Here is a 20,687-nt window from a genome sequence, read left to right as displayed (position 1 = left end):
TAATAACTAGGTAGTTTCCTTAACCTACAAGCAACGTGACGCACGGTTTAGAGAATGTATTTTTTTTTTTTTGTCTACCCTACGATACCTTCTTTATTCTCTGTAGCACTAACGTTCTTCATTCCTTTTTCGTGCGCGGCAACGGACGGACGTGTTCTTTTAGCTTAAAATATCATAATAATCATACGTACATTATCATTTTTACTTCGTTTATTGCAATATTTTAGTTAGTAATATTTGTAAATTAATATTATTTTTAATTAAAATATTATAATTATGCCGAAACGATCGGCTGAAGAAAAAATTAATTATTATAGTAAGAAAATACGGAAAATTCAAAAGAAGCAAAAACGTTTAATTGGTGCAAGTAGATCATCAGAATCTCCTTCAGTACCAGAACAAAGTAAGTACATTATCAATATATAATTTTTACCCACAAAAATTTATAAAAATTAGATAACTGGGAGGTTGCCCGAGATGGTAACACGAAAGTGACTATGTCTAATTTTAATTATAAAAAATACTAGACGATCATTCGTTAATTAAATTAGGTGCCTGGAGGTTGCCCGCGATGGTAACACGAAGGTGATGATGCCTAATTGTAACATTAAAAAGCCTGGAGGTTATCCGCGATGATAACACAACGGCATATATGCACTAAAGTACAACAATTTTATTTGTGTACTACACAATATAGAAATTATTCAACCAAGAGGTTGTCCGCGATGACAACACAATGGTTATTTTTCTTAGAAATAAATATTTATTTCTATAATAATACATAATTAATACTTGTCTGGTTTTAATGACAGATCCAGAGGATGAGTCATTCCCGATGGTTGAATCTCCCTGTGAGGAAGAACCAGAGCCAGTGGAAATATTTCCGTTGGTGGTGGAGCCGGATAAAGAATATCCTGCGGATTCGATCAAACCGCAACCACCCACCGTCATATCAACGGAGGCTGAACCGGAGAAATCCTCGGAAGCAATACAAGCCAATTGCTCTATACAGGAGGTTGATCCAGATATTTTAATAGCCTTAGGGGAGATTACTAATGACTCCCCGGATTACGGGGAAAAAATACACGATTGTTTAGCAAAAATTTGGACACCATTATTAAAAAAGGGGTTAAGTAAAGATGTTCGCGAGAAATTAATTAAAGATTACCTTATTCCTGAAAATTGTCCCCTTTTAAAAGCGCCAACATTAAATCCGGAAATTTTAGCCGCTTTACCCGAAACTGGTAGGTTCCGGGATAAGAAAATTTTGGCATCCCAACAACAATTAGGAGTTGGTATCACAGCCATAAATAGAGGACTCAATATATTGTTGTCCGAAACCAGTAATAAGGTTGACGCAATTAAATTCATTAGCGATGGTATATATATCTTGTCCGATCTTCATTTTCAAAATACAGAGAGTAGAATAAAATTTATATCTCCTGGTCTGGACAAGTCATTTTTACAATTAATACAAGCCTCAGAGAGAGATGATTTACTATTTGGCAGTAAATTATCTGAGAAAATTAAGGCGTCCAAAGCAATTGCTAAACAAAGCCAACATATAAAGAAGGCCCCAAACGCCCCAAAAGCCCCACCACTGCAAACACAAATACCATCAACTCGGCCTAATAACCAGGGAAACTGGCAGGGCCCTCCTCGTTACTCGTCGAACAGGGGGGGGCGCGGAGGACTACGGCGGACAAGTCAACGGCCACCAGTTCAACCCGGAGGTCCTCAATTGAAACCACTGCCATCCAAGACTCGAGGAGTACCTCGCCGAGTATAAATCAGGTACATGCCGGTAGGCTAAAATTTTATTATAGTCAATGGCGTAAAATAACTTCTAATAGTTTAGTCCTTAAATGGATAAGCGAAGGCATAGATATTCCCTTCGAGAAAACTGTTACTCAATTAAATGCACCCATTTCGTCTTGGCCAGATTCAGAAAAACAAGATATGAAATTAGCTATAGATAATCTCACAAATTTAGGTGCCGTGTCAATATGTCACTCTTCAGATGACCAATTTTTATCTAAAATATTTTTAGCTCCAAAGCCTAATGGGGGAAAAAGATTTATTTTAAACCTTAAGTCCTTAAACAAATATGTAGTCAAGTCACACTGTAATATGGAGGACTACAGGACAGCTTCTAAGTTAATATCGAAAGATTGTTATCTAGCGACTATAGATCTTAACACAGAAGCGTATTTATTGGTTCCGGTAAATATCCAATTTCGTAAATTTTTACGTTTCCAATTTGAAGGGATTGATTCTGTAGAGGACAGCGTGGAATAACATAAACTATGATTAATAATAATGTAAATATAGAGTACAACGCGTAATATTATAGAGATAAGTTTATAATAACGTAAATGTAACGGTATGAAAAACGAGTAATAATGTATGTAAACAGCGTTTAGTCATGTTAATATAACTATAACGAACTAGATATAAGTAATGTTCCTGTTATAGTTGTAGTGTTTCACTATTGTTAAATGTGAAAATCGATGTAAGTCAAAGATAATTTACCTTGTATTTATAAGAAATACTGTTGTGATGTTTATGTATGTGTACTTTTTAGATAGAGAATTATGCAAAGTTCATATGTAAATAAGAATTATACGGGGGAAAACGTGTTACAGAGGTAATAACATCGAAAAACTCCAAAAGTCATAATGAAAATTAACTTTAGAATCGAGCTAAAAACACGGAGCTCACGATAAGGTATTGCCTCCGGAATACGTAACCAACGAAATTTGTATGGAAGATTGAGTCGCTTTCCAATTTGTTGCTTGCTGAGTTTACCGTTGGTCGTGTGATCCTCTGTGAGATTCCGGTTCGCCGTCGAGTCTCCAGAGTGAGCCCCGCAACTGGTGCCCACTTGCGCAAATTGTTGAGAGCGATACAGTGCGTAATCCAGCTACACAAAGTGTACTTTGTCTAGCGAGAGAACGCGCTAGGATTGTAGACCGAATTTGTTGACGCAAATTCGTTGCTGCAATCCACTTGCGACTGTCTTACAGTGCGATCACCTGCCCTTTCAGGGCGGAATTCCCTACCTTTCGGTAGGTTCGTCGTGGGGTTCCAGCCCCCACATCACCCTCTTCCACCCCTCCAGTCCCCTTTCGTGTCGTGATGTCGCAAAGGGGCAAAGCCCCCAGGAAACCTCCTGACAGGGGAGCTCCCCGAACAGTTGTGCGTCGGGATCTGAGGAACCCGACCAAGCTGGTCCCCGCCACTGAGCTGGGGACCTTCCACGCTCGCCCGGCATCCAAGGGCACCCCCTCTGCCCTCGCGGGAAGCGGCAATGATGCCGCTGACCGGGAACCAGGCAGAGGGGAAAGATGCGCACAACCCGGCCCGTCTAAAAGACGCGCACCGCCGTCGCCGACCTCGCCCGCTAGAGGCGACAAACGGAGGGACGTAGAGGAGTCCCCCCCCCGCGACCTCGACCTAGTGAAGGTGCCGCCGACGCCGAGAATCCGGCTCGTGGACAAGGGCTACCAACCCCTACCGTCCCAGTCGGGTACCGTGCGGCGAAAGCCCTCACCCCCTCCGCGCTCACCCTCCCCCCCGCCAGATAGCGGGAGCGAGGAGGAAGGGGAAGACAGGCGTTTTTACGGCGACGTACATGTGTCGCCTGCGACCTCGCCTGAGCCTTCGCCAGCACCCTCGCGTGTGCCCTCGCCGCTACCTCGCTCCTATACGCTAGATAGGGGCGAGTATGACGCCACGTCATATGCGGCACTCGAATCAGTGCCACAATCGCCCGAGCCGATGCTCCCCCCCGTCCCCTCGCCGCGACGACGAACCCCGCCGTCATTCGCGGCAGTAGCGGCGGGTCCCGCCACCTCGGCCCCCGCCACCCCAGCCCCTGCCACCTCGGGTGCCCCGCCACTCGCTCCGCCCCTCCCCTCTCAGACGAGGAACGCCGACGCAGGCGCTGAACCCGCCACAGGGCGAGGAAAATACCCCCCCATAGTGGCAGAACGCCTCCCAAATTGGACGCGCCACTTCGAGCAGCTTAGGCGCGTCCTGGGGGAGGCTCCAAATGCACGACCCTTCGGCAGTGGGGTCAGATTCCTGCCAAGGACGGACGACGAATTCCGAGCCGTCCAGAGATACCTCATAGAGGCCAGCGAGAAGGACCCAACTATAAGTTGGTACTTCTATAGTCTGGCCTCGGAACTGCCCACCAAGGTGGCGATACGGGGCCTCCCCGCCGACACCCCTAATGAGAGGAGAGTGGATGCCCTACAGGATAAGGGATTCGGAGTGCGAATGGTGCGGGGTATTCCTGCCCGTCGCGGTCGTCCCGGCTGTATCTTCCACGCTCAACTCGACCCCATGGACAAGGATGAGCTCGCACGCTTATATGCGGTGGACGAGCTCCTGTACATGCGTGGCGTCGTCGTTGAAGCGTGGAAGCCGGCATCTGTGTTAGCTCAGTGCCACAGATGCCAGGCATTCGGCCATGCGTCGGCCAATTGTCACCGGCCCGTCAAATGCGTTCGCTGTGGTGGGGAGCACCCGGCGGCGAACTGCGACAGGCCGCGTGACCAAAAGCCGACCTGTGCCAACTGCGCAAAGCCGCACACCGCCAACGACCGGAAGTGCCCGGTGTATAAAAGAGAGGCCCGGCAGAGGGGAATCAAACCCCGTCCCCCCGTCCCCACTGCGACGTCGACGGCGCCCACAGCGCAGCAACGGCGGCGCAACAATCCCACCGCGGCGCCTCGTACATACGTCGCCCAGGCTCCCCCTCCCGTAATAACGGTCGAGGAAACCGCTGGCGCCAACCTAATGGCGCCGGCTAACGAACCGACGCAACGAGGCGCCGACGCCGGTACTACCACTAAAAAGCGCCGCCGCCGAAGACGCGGCAAGAAGAGGCGCGGAGATGAGCCCGTGACGGCATCAACCCCAATCCCCTTCCTACCTGATCCCACCCCAATATTTGCGTACAACGCACCCCCCACCCTTCCCATGTATGCCGTCCCAAATCAGGGCCCGCGTGCAGCGCCACGTCGCCGCCAGGCGGCGCCACCGGCACACAATGTGCCGAGAGTGGCTTTCAAGCCGCTTCTGGCGGACGTAAGACGCGCACCTCCTGCGCCTCCCACACCGCACCCCGCGCCGCGTTCGGCACACGCCGCGCCCGCGCCCTTCACACAAGCGCCCGTCGACAGAGCACTGAACATGCTTATTAGCCTGTTGACGGAGCTGCTTACTACGCTCGCGGCCGGCGCAGATACTAAGTCGGCGGCATTAAATGGATTGGCCAAAATCCAACAGTACACAAATGGCGGGTACTAGCCTGCGCATTGTGTACTGGAACCCCGGGGGAATAAAGGATAAAGTCCAGGACCTCCGTCTCCTAGCTCGCACCCAGGATGTGCACATCATACTCCTGGGTGAAACGAAGCTCACAGAAAAGGAGACGTTGAGGGTGCCTAACTACCACGTGTATAGACGCGACGAAACGTCACCGGCGGGCATTGCGTACCGCGGTACGGCGGTACTAGTCCGTCGGGACGTAGTCCACGTGGAGTTAGAGCGCCCCGAGTTCCGCGTCATGCGCTCCATAGGAGTCAGCATCAACGTCGACGGCGCGGAACTGAAGGTCCTGGCAGCTTACCGTCCCCCGGGACTGGATTTCAGCCCCTCCGATGTCCGGAACGTTCTGGATGGGAGGAGTCCCACCCTACTTATGGGCGACCTAAACGCGAAGCACACGGCTTGGGGTTCCCGTCTGTGCTCGCCGATAGGTCGAAGACTCCTCCAGGATTCGCAGATCCACGGGTACGAGGTGTTGGGCCCAGCGCACCCAACCCACGTACCCTCAAATCCCACACATAGCCCAGACGTTCTGGACATTGCCCTAGTGCAGGCTGTGCCTTGCCCGGTCTTACTGGAGGTGCTGTATGATCTAGACACACAGCACCTCCCAGTTCTAGCCACGCTTGACCTCTCCACCACCACCACACCGACGAGACCGTCGAGGCGGCGGATGGATTGGCGTGTTTTTCGCGCAGAATTGGAGCATCTACACCTCGACGGCGAACTATCATCGCCAGCGGGTGTCGAAGCCGCCTCCACACTCATAACGGAGCGAATCCGCACCGCAGTGGAGGCGGCAACTACCACAATAAACGTGGCTTCTCGCCGTCGAGAGGAATTGCCACACCATCTGCGCGAAAAACTCGCCCGGAAAAAGAACCTCCGTCGCCTATGGGCCCGAACCCGCTGCCCGCGGGTCAAGCGTGAGCTCAACTGCCTGGCTGCAGAGCTGTCGGAGGGAGTGCGGGATTGGCGTGGGGCCGCCTGGGAGGGTGTCATATCCCGGGCCGGCGAACACGATACCGACCTGCACAAACTCAATCGACAGCTCACCAATGCACGACCCCCCGTCTGCCCGTTGCTTGACGAGACGGGCAGACGTCGTTACGCAGCCCAAGACCGGGCAGAAATCCTGGCACAGCACTTGGAGGGGCAATTCACGGCCAATCCAATAGCCGCCGACGCACCCAGCACTGTCGTCGAGCACCACGAGCGAGTCGTACGTCGCGTATGCGATTTCCGTACCGCTCCGTCGCCGGACGTAAACGAAGTGAGCTTCGTTTCGCCCGGCGAGGTAAGGCGGCTCGTCAGCCGCCTGCCGAAGCGCAAAGCGCCCGGAGCGGACGGGATCAGCACCGCAGCGCTCGCACAGCTGCCCCGTAGAGCCCTAGCGTGTCTAGCGAGGCTCTACAACGGCATACTCCGGACCGGCCACTTCCCTACCAACTGGAAGTTGGGTAGAGTCATAGTCCTCCCGAAACCCGGCAAGGACAAGCGCCTGCCGGCAAGCTACCGGCCCATCACTCTGCTCTCGCACGTAGCGAAGTCGTTCGAGCGCCTCCTGCTCCGCCGCCTGAGACCGACTCTGTCGCCTCGCGACGAGCAGTTCGGTTTCAGAGGCGGACACTCGACGACTTTGCAGCTGACGCGCGTGCTCCACCATATGGCTGTCGAGCACAACCGCGGCCACTACACGGTCGGCGTATTTCTCGATATAGAGAAGGCGTTCGACCGTGTGTGGCACGACGGTTTGGTGTCGAAGTTGCTCGACACCAACACGCCGTCAGCATACGTGCGAGTAGTGGACTCGTTCCTCTCGGGCCGGAGCTTCTATGTTTCGGTCGAGAACTGTGACTCTACCACACGCCCAATTGCCGCCGGAGTCCCGCAGGGCAGCTGCATTTCGCCAGCGCTCTACGCGACGTACACAGACGACATCCCCACCTTGAGGGATGAGCTCCGAGAGGGAGAGAGGGATGTCGTCCTCGCTCTTTTCGCCGACGACAGTGCCTTTCTTACGTCGTCTCGCCGAGCCTACGCAGCCGCTCGCAAAATGCAGCGGCTGTTGGACCTGCTCCCCGAGTGGCTGGATAAGTGGCGTACCACCGTTAACGTGGGTAAAACGGTGGCGCTGCTTACCCGCCCCGGGTGCAAATGCCCGCCGCCCCTCTTACTGAGAGGCCAGCCCATCCAGTGGGAGCGCACAGTGCGTTACCTAGGGGTGGAAATCGACCGGTCGCTGCGTATGACGCCGCAGGTAGACCGGGCGGTTACCCAAGCCAAGGCTGCGCGCGCTATGCTGCGACCGGTCTTGCAATCCAGGCTGCAGCTGCGGACGAAAGTAGGCATTTATAAGACCTACATTCGTTCGCGGCTCACATATGCCGCCCCCGCATGGTACGCACTGTGCTCGGCCTCACAGCGGCGGAGACTGCAGGTCCAACAAAACGCCGCCCTCCGTCTGTGCACAAATGCCGGACGGTACGTCCGTAATGACGTGATCGCCCGCGACCTCAAGGTCCCATCGGTGGAGCAGTTCGTCGTCCGGTTGACGCGCGCGATGTTCTCGCGAGCGGACAGCGGGCGCGAAGCGCACCTGCGCGACCTCGCCCCTCTCCACGCGCGCCCACCGGACGCCACTCGCGCGCTCCCGCGCGACTTACTCTCCACCGAGTGATCACGTCATTTACGTGACGTGGCGGCGTTAAGCCGGCTCGGCGAGCGACTTTAAAACAGTCCTCCCACATGACTTCCTCAGCCGGCTGCTGGGAAGCAGCCGGCTTCCGGCCGGCCGGCAGGCCGGCCGGTAAACGAACGACGCTGGGGTGGCACACCCCAGCAGTACGCCCGGGCAAAGAGCCTATGCTCGAGGCCCGCACCCGGCGGTCCGTAAGGACCAGCGGACGACCTCGACTGACTATGAAAAATTATTAGTCGCTTTCCAATTTGTTGCTTGTTGAGTTTACCGTTGGTCGTGTGATCCTCTGTGAGATTCCGGTTCGCCGTCGAGTCTCCAGAGTGAGCCCCGCAACTGGTGCCCACTTGCGCAAATTGTTGAGAGCGATACAGTGCGTAATCCAGCTACACAAAGTGTACTTTGTCTAGCGAGAGAACGCGGTAGGATTGTAGACCGAATTTGTTGACGCAAATTCGTTGCTGCAATCCACTTGCGACTGTCTTACAGTGCGATTACCTGCCCTTTCAGGGCGAATTCCCTACTTTTCGGTAGGTTCGTCGTGGGGTTCCAGCCCCCACACCACCCTCTTCCACCCCTCCAGTCCCTTTCCTAGTACATCACCCTATCGTGTCGTGATGTCGCAAAGGGGCAAAGCCCCCAGGAAACCTCCTGACAGGGGAGCTCCCCGAACTGTTGTGCGTCGGGATCTAAGGAACCCGACCAAGCTGGTCCCCGCCACTGAGCTGGGGACCTTCCACGCTCGCCCGGCATCCAAGGGCACCCCCTCTGCCCTCGCGGGAAGCGGCAATGATGCCGCCGACCGGGAACCAGGCAGAGGGGAAAGATGCGCGCAACCTGGCCCATCTAAAAGACGCGCACCGCCGTCGCCGACCTCGCCCGCTAGAGGCGACAAACGGAGGGACGTAGAGGAGTCCCCCCCGCGACCTTGACCTAGTGAAGGTGCCGCCGACGCCGAGAATCCGGCTTGTGGACAAGGGCTACCAACCCCTACCGTCCCAGTCGGGTACCGTGCGGCGAAAGCCCTCACCCCCTCCGCGCTCACCCTCCCCCCGCCGGATAGCGGGAGCGAGGAGGAAGGGGGAGACAGGCGTTTTTACGGCGACGTACATGCGTCGCCTGCGACCTCGCCTGAGCCTTCGCCAGCACCCTCGCGTGTGCCCTCGCCGCTACCTCGCTCCTATACGCTAGATAGGGGCGAGTATGACGCCACGTCATATGCGGCACTCGAACCGGTGCCACAATCGCCCGAGCCGATGCTCCCCCCCGGCCCCTCGCCGCGACGACGAACCCCGCCGTCCTTTGCGGCAGTAGTGGCAGGCCCCGCCACCCCAACCCCCGCCACCACGGCTCCAGCCCCGCAAATGCCCTCACAGGGTAAGGTCGCCGATACGGGCGTAGAACCCGCCACAGGGCGAGGCAAATACCCCCCCATAGTGGTAGAACGCCTCCCTAACTGGACGCGCCACTTCGACCAGCTCAGGCGCGTACTGGGGGAGGCACCCAACGCAAGACCCTACGGCACTGGGGTTAGATTCCTGCCTAGGACGGACGAAGAATTCCGTGCCGTCCAAAGGTATTTGATAGAGGCCAGCGAAAAGGACCCAACAATAAGTTGGTACTTTTATAGTCTGGCCTCCGAACTGCCCACCAAGGTGGCGATACGGGGCCTCCCCGCCGACACCCCCAATGAGAGGATAGTGGAGGCACTGCAGGAGAAGGGGTTCGGAGTGCGGCTAGTGCGGGCATACCCGCGCGTCGCGGCCGCCCCGGCTGCATTTTCCACGCCCAACTCGACCCCATGGACAGGGACGAGCTCACACGCTTGTACGCGACTGACGAGCTCCTGTACATGCGGGGCGTCGTGGTTGAGGCGTGGAAGCCGGCATCGGTGCTGCCACAATGCCACAGATGCCAGGCATTCGGCCATGCATCGGCCAATTGTCACCGGCCTGTAAAATGCGTTCGCTGTGGTGGGGAGCACCCGGCGGCGAACTGCGACAGGCCGCGTGACCAAAAGCCGACATGTGCCAATTGCGCAAAACCTCACACCGCCAACGACCGGAAGTGCCCGGTGTATAAAAGAGAGGCCCGGCAGAGGGGAATCAAACCCCGTCCCCCCGTCCCCACTGCGTCGTCGACGGCGCCCAAGGCGCAGCAACGGCGGCGCAATAATCCCACCGCGGCGCCTCGTACATACGTCGCCCAGGCTCCCCCTCCCGTAATAACGGTCGAGGAAACCGCTGGCGCCAACCTAATGGCGCCGGCTAACGAACCGACGCAACGAGGCGCCGACGCCGGTGCAATTAAAAAGCGCCGCCGCCGAAGACGCGGCAAGAAGAGGCGCGGAGATGAGCCCGTGACGGCATCAACCCCAATCCCCTTCCTACCTGATCCCACCCCAATATTTGCGTACAACGCACCCCCCTCCCTTCCCATGCATGCCGTCCCAAATCAGGGCCCGCGTGCAGCGCCACGTCGCCGCCAAGCGGCGCCACCGGCACACAATGTGCCGAGAGTGGCTTTCAAGCCGCTTTTGGCGGACGTAAGACGCGCACCTCCCGCGCCTCCCACATACACCGCATACCCCGCGCCGCGTTCGGCACGCGCCGCGCCCGCCCCTTCACACAAGCGCCCGTCGACAGAGCACTGAACATGCTTATTAGCCTGTTGACGGAGCTGCTTACTACGCTCGCGGCCGGCGCAGATACTAAGTCGGCGGCATTAAATGGATTGGCCAAAATCCAACAGTACACAAATGGCGGGTACTAGCCTGCGCATTGTGTACTGGAACCCCGGGGGAATAAAGGATAAAGTCCAGGACCTCCGTCTCCTAGCTCGCACCCAGGATGTGCACATCATACTCCTGGGTGAAACGAAGCTCACAGAAAAGGAGACGTTGAGGGTGCCTAACTACCACGTGTATAGACGCGACGAAACGTCACCGGCGGGCATTGCGTACCGCGGTACGGCGGTACTAGTCCGTCGGGACGTAGTCCACGTGGAGTTAGAGCGCCCCGAGTTCCGCGTCATGCGCTCCATAGGAGTCAGCATCAACGTCGACGGCGCGGAACTGAAGGTCCTGGCAGCTTACCGTCCCCCGGGACTGGAATTCAGCCCCTCCGATGTCCGGAACGTTCTGGATGGGAGGAGTCCCACCCTGCTTATGGGCGACCTAAACGCGAAGCACACGGCTTGGGGTTCCCGTCTGTGCTCGCCGATAGGTCGAAGACTCCTCCAGGATTCGCAGATCCACGGGTACGAGGTGTTGGGCCCAGCGCACCCAACCCACGTACCCTCAAATCCCACACATAGCCCAGACGTTCTGGACATTGCCCTAGTGCAGGCTGTGCCTTGCCCGGTCTTACTGGAGGTGCTGTACGACCTTGACACACAGCACCTCCCAGTTCTAGCCACGCTTGACCTCTCCACCACCACCACACCGACGAGACCGTCGAGGCGGCGGATGGATTGGCGTGTTTTTCGCGCAGAATTGGAGCATCTACACCTCGACGGCGAACTATCATCGCCAGCGGGTGTCGAAGCCGCCTCCACACTCATAACGGAGCGAATCCGCACCGCAGTGGAGGCGGCAACTACCACAATAAACGTGGCTTCTCGCCGTCGAGAGGAATTGCCACACCATCTGCGCGAAAAACTCGCCCGGAAAAAGAATCTCCGTCGCCTATGGGCCCGAACCCGTTGCCCACGGGTCAAGCGTGAGCTCAACTGCTTGGCTGCAGAGCTGTCGGAGGGAGTGCGGGATTGGCGTGGAGCCGCCTGGGATGGTGTCATATCCCGGGCTGGCGAACACGATACCGACCTGCACAAACTCAATCGACAGCTCACCAATGCACGACCCCCGTCTGCCCGTTGCTTGACGAGACGGGCAGACGTCGTTACGCAGCCCAAGACCGGGCAGAAATCCTGGCACAGCACTTGGAGGGGCAATTCACGGCCAATCCAATCGCCGCCGACGCACCCAGCACTGTCGTCGAGCACCACGAGCGAGTCGTACGTCGCGTATGCGATTTCCGTACCGCTCCGTCGCCGGACGTAAACGAAGTGAGCTTCGTTTCGCCCGGCGAGGTAAGGCGGCTCGTCAGCCGCCTGCCGAAGCGCAAAGCGCCCGGAGCGGACGGGATCAGCACCGCAGCGCTCGCACAGCTGCCCCGTAGAGCCCTAGCGTGTTTAGCTAGGCTCTACAACGGTATACTCCGGACCGGCCACTTCCCTACCAACTGGAAGTTGGGTAGAGTCATAGTCCTCCCGAAACCCGGCAAGGACAAGCGCCTGCCGGCAAGCTACCGGCCCATCACTCTGCTCTCGCACGTAGCAAAGTCGTTCGAGCGCCTCCTGCTCCGCCGCCTGAGACCGACTCTGTCGCCTCGCGACGAGCAGTTCGGTTTCAGAGGCGGACACTCGACGACTTTGCAGCTGACGCGCGTGCTCCACCATATGGCTGTCGAGCACAACCGCGGCCACTACACGGTCGGCGTATTTCTCGATATAGAGAAGGCGTTCGACCGTGTGTGGCACGACGGTTTGGTGTCAAAGTTGCTCGACACCAACACGCCGTCAGCATACGTGCGAGTAGTGGACTCGTTCCTCTCGGGCCGGAGCTTCTATGTTTCGGTCGAGAACTGTGACTCTACCACACGCCCAATTGCCGCCGGAGTCCCGCAGGGCAGCTGCATTTCGCCAGCGCTCTACGCGACGTACAAAGACGACATCCCCACCTTGAGGGATGAGCTCCGAGAGGGAGAGAGGGATGTCGTCCTCGCTCTTTTCGCCGACGACAGTGCCTTCCTTACGTCGTCTCGCCGAGCCTACGCAGCCGCTCGCAAAATGCAGCGGCTGTTGGACCTGCTCCCCGAGTGGCTGGATAAGTGGCGTACCACCGTTAACGTGGGTAAAACGGTGGCGCTGCTTACCCGCCCCGGGTGCAAATGCCCGCCGCCCCTCTTACTGAGAGGCCAGCCCATACAGTGGGAACGTGGCGGCGTTAAGCCGGCTCGGCGAGCGACTTAAATAGTCCTCCCACACGACTCCCTCAGCCGGCTGCTGGGAAGCAGCTGGCTTCCGGCCGGCCGGCAGGCCGGCCGGTAAACGAACGACGCTGGGGTGGCACACCCCAGCAGTACGCCCGGGCAAAGAGCATATGCTCGAGGCCCGCACCCGGCGGTCCGTAAGGACCAGCGGACGACCTCGACTGACTATGGAAGATTAGGTCGCTTTCCAGTTTGTTGCTTGTTGAGTTTACCGTTGGTCGTGTGATCCTCTGTGAGACTCCGGTTCGCCGTCGAGTCTCCAGAGTGAGCCCCGCAACTGGTGCCCACTTGCGCAAATTGTTGAGAGCGATACAGTGCGTAATCCAGCTACACAAAGTGTACTTTGTCTAGCGAGAGAACGCGCTAGGATTGCAGACCGAATTTGTTGACGCAAATTCGTTGCTGCAATCCACTTGCGACTGTCTTACAGTGCGATCACCTGCCCTTTCAGGGCGGAATTCCCTACCTTTCGGTAGGTTCGTCGTGGGGTTCCAGCCCCCACACCACCCTCTCCCACCCCACCAGTCCCCTTTCCTAGTACATCACCCTTTCGTGTCGTGATGTCGCAAAGGGGCAAAGCCCCCAGGAAACCTCCTGACAGGGGAGCTCCCCGAACTGTTGTGCGTCGGGATTTAAGGAACCCGACCAAGCTGGTCCCCGCCACTGAGCTGGGGACCTTCCACGCTCGCCCGGCATCCAAGGGCACCCCCTCTGCCCTCGCGGGAAGCGGCAATGATGCCGCCGACCGGGAACCAGGCAGAGGGGAAAGATGCGCGCAACCTGGCCCATCTAAAAGACGCGCACCGCCGTCGCCGACCTCGCCCGCTAGAGGCGACAAACGGAGGGACGTAGAGGAGTCCCCCCCCGCGACCTTGACCTAGTGAAGGTGCCGCCGACGCCGAGAATCCGGCTTGTGGACAAGGGCTACCAACCCCTACCGTCCCAGTCGGGTACCGTGCGGCGAAAGCCTTCACCCCCTCCGCGCTCACCCTCCCCCCCGCCAGATAGCGGGAGCGAGGAGGGAGGGGAAGACAGGCGATTTTACGGTGACGCATGCTCGTCGCCGTCACCAGCGTCGTCGCCCGAGACATCGCGAGCACCCTCGCCACTACCCCGTTCCTACACATTAGATAGGGGTGGATATGACGCCACTTCTTATGTGGCACTCGAGGCGGTTTCACAATCGCCCGAGCCATTGCTCCCCCCCGTCCCCTCGCCGCGACGACGAACCCCGCCGTCATTCGCGGCAGTAGCGGCGGGTCCCGCCACCGCGGCCCCCGCCACCCCAGCCCCTGCCACCTCAATTGCCCCGGCCCTCGCTCCGCCCCTCCCCTCTCAGACGAGGAACGCCGACGCAGGCGCTGAACCCGCCACAGGGCGAGGAAAATACCCCCCATAGTGGCAGAACGCCTCCCTAACTGGACGCGCCACTTCGACCAGCTCAGGCGCGTACTGGGGGAGGCACCCAACGCAAGACCCTACGGCACGGGGGTCAGATTCCTACCTAGGACGGACGAAGAATTCCGTGCCGTCCAAAGGTATTTGGTAGAGGCCAGCGAAAAGGACCCAACAATAAGTTGGTACTTTTATAGTCTGGCCTCCGAACTGCCCACTAAGGTGGCGATAAGAGGACTCCCAGCCGACACGCCCAATGACAAGATTGCGGAGGCACTGCAGGAGAAGGGGTTCGGAGTGCGGCTAGTGCGGGGCATACCCGCGCGTCGCGGCCGCCCCGGCTGCATTTTCCACGCCCAACTCGACCCCATGGACAGGGACGAGCTCACACGCTTGTACGCGACTGATGAGCTCCTGTACATGCGGGGCGTCGTCGTTGAGGCGTGGAAGCCGGCATCGGTGCTGCCACAATGCCACAGATGCCAGGCATTCGGCCATGCATCGGTCAATTGTCACCGGCCTGTGAAATGCGTTCGCTGCGGTGGGGAGCACCCGGCGGCGAACTGCGACAGGCCGAGGGACCAAAAACCGACATGCGCCAACTGCGCCAAGGCACATACGGCCAACGACAGAAAATGCCCGGTGTATAAGAGGGAGGCACGGCAGAGGGGCATCAAACCCCGCCCCCCCGTCCCTACCGCGACGACAAAAACGCCCGTGGCGCAAACACAGCGTCGTAATAAACCCACCGCGGCGCCGCGTACCTACGTCGCCCAGGCCCCTCCTCCCGTAATAACGGTCGAGGAAACAGCCGGCGCCAACCTAATGGCGCCGGCCAACGAGCCGACGCATCGCGGCACCGACACCGGTGAAAATAAAAGACGCCGCCGCCGAAGACGCGGCAAGAAGAGGCGCGGTGATGGGCCAGTTACGGCCTCAACTCCAATCCCCTTCTTACCGGATCCCACCCCTACAAGCTATGCGTACATCGCACCGGAAGGGTGGGGCCTTCCCACGCATGCCGTCCCAACACAGGGTCCACGAGTTGCGCCACGTCGCCGCCGGGCGGCGCCACCGGCACATAGCGTGCCGAGAGTGGCATTCGAGCCGCCACAGGCGGACGCAAGACGCGCACCTCCCGCGCCCCCCACACGGACCGCACACCCAGAGGCGCGAACGATATACACCGCACCCACCCCCTTCACACAAGCGCCCGTCGACAGAGCACTGAACATGCTTATTAGCCTGTTGACGGAGCTGCTTACTACGCTCGCGGCCGGCGCAGATACTAAGTCGGCGGCATTAAATGGATTGGCCAAAATCCAACAGTACACAAATGGCGGGTACTAGCCTGCGCATTGTGTACTGGAACCCCGGGGAATAAAGGATAAAGTCCCGTCTCCTAGCTCGCACCCAGGATGTGCACATCATACTCCTGGGTGAAACGAAGCTCACAGAAAAGGAGACGTTGAGGGTGCCTAACTACCACGTGTATAGACGCGACGAAACGTCACCGGCGGGCCTTGCGTACCGCGGTACGGCGGTACTAGTCCGTCGGGACGTAGTCCACGTGGAGTTAGAGCGCCCCGAGTTCCGCGTCATGCGCTCCATAGGAGTCAGCATCAACGTCGACGGCGCGGAACTGAAGGTCCTGGCAGCTTACCGTCCCCCGGGACTGGATTTCAGCCCCTCCGATGTCCGGAACGTTCTGGATGGGAGGAGTCCCACCCTGCTTATGGGCGACCTAAACGCGAAGCACACGGCTTGGGGTTCCCGTCTGTGCTCGCCGATAGGTCGAAGACTCCTCCAGGATTCGCAGATCCACGGGTACGAGGTGTTGGGCCCAGCGCACCCAACCCACGTACCCACAAATCCCACACATAGCCCAGACGTTCTGGACATTGCCCTAGTGCAGGCTGTGCCTTGCCCGGTCTTACTGGAGGTGCTGTACGACCTTGACACGCAGCACCTCCCAGTTCTAGCCACGCTTGACCTCTCCACCACCACCACACCGACGAGACCGTCGAGGCGGCGGATGGATTGGCGTGTTTTTCGCGCAGAATTGGAGCATCTACACCTCGACGGCGAACTATCATCGCCAGCGGGTGTCGAAGCCGCCTCCACACTCATAACGGAGCGAATTCGCACCGCAGTGGAGGCGGCAACTACCACAATAAACGTGGCTTCTCGCCGTCGAGAGGAATTGCCACACCATCTGCGCGAAAAACTCGCCCGGAAAAAGAACCTCCGTCGCCTATGGGCCCGAACCCGCTGCCCGCGGGTCAAGCGTGAGCTCAACTGCTTGGCTGCAGAGCTGTCGGAGGGAGTGCGGGATTGGCGTGGAGCCGCCTGGGAGGGTGTCATATCCCGGGCCGGCGAACACGATACCGACCTGCACAAACTCAATCGACAGCTCACCAATGCACGACCTCCCGTCTGCCCGTTGCTTGACGAGACGGGCAGACGTCGTTACGCAGCCCAAGACCGGGCAGAAATCCTGGCACAGCACTTGGAGGGGCAATTCACGGCCAATCCAATAGCCGCCGACGCACCCAGCACTGTCGTCGAGCACCACGAGCGAGTCGTACGTCGCGTATGCGATTTCCGTACCGCTCCGTCGCCGGACGTAAACGAAGTGAGCTTCGTTTCGCCCGGCGAGGTAAGGCGGCTCGTCAGCCGCCTGCCGAAGCGCAAAGCACCCGGAGCGGACGGGATCAGCACCGCAGCGCTCGCACAGCTGCCCCGTAGAGCCCTAGCGTGTCTAGCGAGGCTCTACAACGGCATACTCCGGACCGGCCACTTCCCTACCAACTGGAAGTTGGGTAGAGTCATAGTCCTCCCGAAACCCGGCAAGGACAAGCGCCTGCCGGGAAGCTACCGGCCCATCACTCTGCTCTCGCACGTAGCAAAGTCGTTTGAGCGCCTCCTGCTCCGCCGCTTGAGACCGACTCTGTCGCCTCGCGACGAGCAGTTCGGTTTCAGAGGCGGACACTCGACGACTTTGCAGCTGACGCGCGTGCTCCACCATATGGCTGTCGAGCACAACCGCGGCCACTACACGGTCGGCGTATTTCTCGATATAGAGAAGGCGTTCGACCGTGTGTGGCACGACGGTTTGGTGTCGAAGTTGCTCGACACCAACACGCCGTCAGCATACGTGCGAGTAGTAGACTCGTTCCTCTCGGGCCGGAGCTTCTATGTTTCGGTCGAGAACTGTGACTCTACCACACGCCCAATTGCCGCCGGAGTCCCGCAGGGCAGCTGCATTTCGCCAGCGCTCTACGCGACGTACACAGACGACATCCCCACCTTGAGGGATGAGCTCCGAGAGGGAGAGAGGGATGTCGTCCTCGCTCTTTTCGCCGACGACAGTGCCTTTCTTACGTCGTCTCGCCGAGCCTACGCAGCCGCTCGCAAAATGCAGCGGCTGTTGGACCTGCTCCCCGAGTGGCTGGATAAGTGGCGTACCACCGTTAACGTGGGTAAAACGGTGGCGCTGCTTACCCGCCCCGGGTGCAAATGCCCGCCGCCCCTCTTACTGAGAGGCCAGCCCATCCAGTGGGAGCGCACAGTGCGTTACCTAGGGGTGGAAATCGACCGGTCGCTGCGTATGAAGCCGCAGGTGGACCGGGCTGTTACCCAAGCCAAGGCTGCGCGCGCTATGCTGCGACCGGTCTTGCAATCCAGGCTGCAGCTGCGGACGAAAGTAGGCATTTATAAGACCTACATTCGTTCGCGGCTCACATATGCCGCCCCCGCATGGTACGCACTGTGCTCGGCCTCACAGCGGCGGAGACTGCAGGTCCAACAGAACGCCGCCCTCCGTCTGTGCACAAATGCCGGACGGTACGTCCGTAATGACGTGATCGCCCGCGACCTCAAGGTCCCATCGGTGGAGCAGTTCGTCGTCCGGTTAACGCGCGCGATGTTCTCGCGCGCGGACAGCGGGCGCGAAGCGCACCTGCGCGACCTCGCCCCCCTCCACGCGCGCCCACCGGACGCCACTCGCGCGCTCCCGCGCGACCTACTCTCCACCGAGTGATCACGTCATTTACGTGACGTGGCGGCGTTAAGCCAGCTCGGCGAGCGATATAATGATTCCTGCCACATTATATATTCGTCTAGTAGTTTAGTACGGGTCAGCAAGACTGTTGTAACAATCAAGAAAATTAAACCAGTGAAGTGAACCTGGGATTTTATTTACCGGCCATAACAGATTCACAGATAATCACCTATAAATTTAATGCCATGCCATATGGCCTCTCAATAGCACCTAGGATATTTACAAAAATTATGAGGGAGGTAGTTAAATTTTTACGAAACCTCGGTCATCAATCTGTGATATACCTCGATGATTGTCTTTGTATAGGGTCTGACTATGATGAGTGTAAAAATAATGTCAAAAACACACTAGATTTGCTATCTAGCCTTGGTTTCGTTATTAACTTTGAAAAAAGCTCATTAGTACCTAGAAAACAAGGCAGATTTTTAGGATTTTTATTTGATTCAGTATACTTAACAATTTCATTACCAGATGAAAAACGTATCAAAATAACACAATTATTATTAAAATATTATTCAGTAGTTACATGTACCATTAGGGAATTTTCTCAACTCATTGGCGTCCTTGTAGCAGCTTGTCCAGCCGTTAAATACGGCTGGGTATATACAAAACAATTAGAAAGACAGAAATATCTCATGTTGTTAAAGAATAATGATTATGACTCAGTCATTAATTTTCCTATAAATGTGTATGATGATCTCAATTGGTGGAAAGAAAATATACAACATACATTTAATGATATAAAAGCACCTAGCTATGTTTTAGAAATTTTTACAGACGCCTCTAAAACAGGTTGGGGAGCGTATTGTAACCAAACGCGAGTACATGGGACTTGGAAAAAGGACGAATTACAATGTCACATTAATTACTTAGAACTGCTAGCGGTTTATTTTGCACTAAAAACTATAGCCAAGGAAAACGTTAATTGTACTATTTTGCTACGAATTGACAACACTACCGCATTGAGTTACGTTAACCGAATGGGGGGTATACAATATCCCCACCTTAACGATTTGTCGAGGCAAATATGGCAATGGTGCGAGAAGCGAAATATTATGTTATATGGTTCTTACATTAATACTAAGGAAAACAAAGAAGCTGACATCGAATCAAGGAGAGTAAATTCTGATACCGAATGGGGTCTATCGATAGAAACCTTTCAAACAATAACCAGTTATTTTGGCCAACCAGAAATAGATCTATTCGCTTCTCGTACTAACGCCAAATGCGATGTTTATATTTCGTGGTTCCCAGACCCAGATGCGTTGTGTGTCGATGCATTCACAATTTCCTGGAAAGACAAATTCTTTTATGCATTTCCACCTTTTTGTTTAATATTAAGGTGTCTACATAAAATTATTAATGATAAGGGGCATGGTATCTTAGTCTTTCCTAACTGGCCTGCACAGCCGTGGTTCCCACTATTAAAAAGCCTTTTAGTCTCCAAAATTATTTACTTTACACCTAAAGATAATTTTCTAAAATCCGATTCCAGGAATCAAACCCCACATCGCCTACACAAACAGCTTACGCTGGGTGCAGCGACTCTCTCAGGATGGCGTTCCTGACTCGGGATATTCCTTCCGAGGCAATAGATCTAATGTTGGCATCGCTGTCTGACAACACAAAGAAACAGTATAGTGTAAGTTACAAACTTTGGTGGCAATTCTGTCAGGTCAATAATATAAATTACTTTCATGCTTCAGTTAAAAACACATTAACTTTTTTAACTCGTGAGTTTAAAAAAGGAGCTAGTTATTGCACACTCAACACATAGATCGGCTCTCTCATTATTATTATCAAATAATAATAATAATAATAATAATATTTATTCATGATACACATTTACATTTTAATTTACTGTAGTTCTACACTAGGCTCGCAGGCCTGTATTGTAGAGACTGGAGTGACTTATTATTGTGTTCATTTTACATGTTTACCCTTTGTATTAATAGCTATGGGACTTGTGTGTAAAATGTAGGGAATAAATTTGTGGATGTATGTATAATCGAAAAGGTGAGCATTGGTGTGAATGAGAGTGTGTATGTATGAATATATGTGTGTGTGTGTGTGTGTGTTCAATTTGCAGAACTGTGTGTTAGCCGTAAGGTGGAAGTATTTGTTCTGTTTCGTCATAATT

The 20,687-nt window shown here is 55.9% G+C and overlaps 3 protein-coding genes across 3 annotated transcripts; all 3 read left to right on the top strand.

Moving 5' to 3' along the window:
* The first annotated feature begins 276 nt into the window (after positions 1 to 276).
* On the top strand, positions 277 to 20,214 carry LOC131841836 (uncharacterized). The gene is made up of 3 exons (XM_059190181.1): positions 277 to 403; positions 813 to 1,794; positions 20,043 to 20,214. The coding sequence occupies exons 1-2, from the start codon at positions 277 to 279 to the stop codon at positions 1,787 to 1,789; spliced, it is 1,104 nt and encodes a 367-aa protein (XP_059046164.1). The 3' UTR covers positions 1,790 to 1,794; positions 20,043 to 20,214.
* Positions 7,589 to 8,002, top strand: LOC131841838 (uncharacterized; the record flags this gene model as incomplete). Its single annotated transcript, XM_059190184.1, has 1 exon — positions 7,589 to 8,002. A coding segment is annotated over exon 1 (414 nt), but the record flags the coding sequence as incomplete, so codon positions are not given.
* Positions 8,089 to 10,691, top strand: LOC131841835 (serine/arginine repetitive matrix protein 1-like). The gene is made up of 4 exons (XM_059190180.1): positions 8,089 to 8,228; positions 8,592 to 8,926; positions 9,041 to 9,761; positions 9,848 to 10,691. The coding sequence occupies exons 1-4, from the start codon at positions 8,089 to 8,091 to the stop codon at positions 10,689 to 10,691; spliced, it is 2,040 nt and encodes a 679-aa protein (XP_059046163.1).
* Positions 20,215 to 20,687: the final 473 nt, after the last annotated feature.

The sequence above is a fragment of the Achroia grisella genome, unplaced genomic scaffold (assembly GCF_030625045.1).
Source record: "Achroia grisella isolate CSIRO2021 unplaced genomic scaffold, CSIRO_AGI_Agris_v1 utg19464, whole genome shotgun sequence".
NCBI lineage: Eukaryota > Metazoa > Arthropoda > Insecta > Lepidoptera > Pyralidae > Achroia > Achroia grisella.
This window is presented reverse-complemented; position numbering and strand designations above follow the sequence as displayed.

Coding starts and splice junctions, on each gene's coding strand:
- LOC131841836 (XM_059190181.1), top strand. CDS start 277: ATGCCGAAACGATCGGCTGAAGAAAAAATTAATTATTATAGTAAGAAA. Junction 404..812: donor TCCTTCAGTACCAGAACAAA/GTAAGTACATTA, acceptor TTTTAATGACAG/ATCCAGAGGATGAGTCATTC.
- LOC131841835 (XM_059190180.1), top strand. CDS start 8,089: ATGACTTCCTCAGCCGGCTGCTGGGAAGCAGCCGGCTTCCGGCCGGCC. Junction 8,927..9,040: donor GCCGACCTCGCCCGCTAGAG/GCGACAAACGGA, acceptor CTACCGTCCCAG/TCGGGTACCGTGCGGCGAAA. Junction 9,762..9,847: donor GAGGCACTGCAGGAGAAGGG/GTTCGGAGTGCG, acceptor CCCCATGGACAG/GGACGAGCTCACACGCTTGT.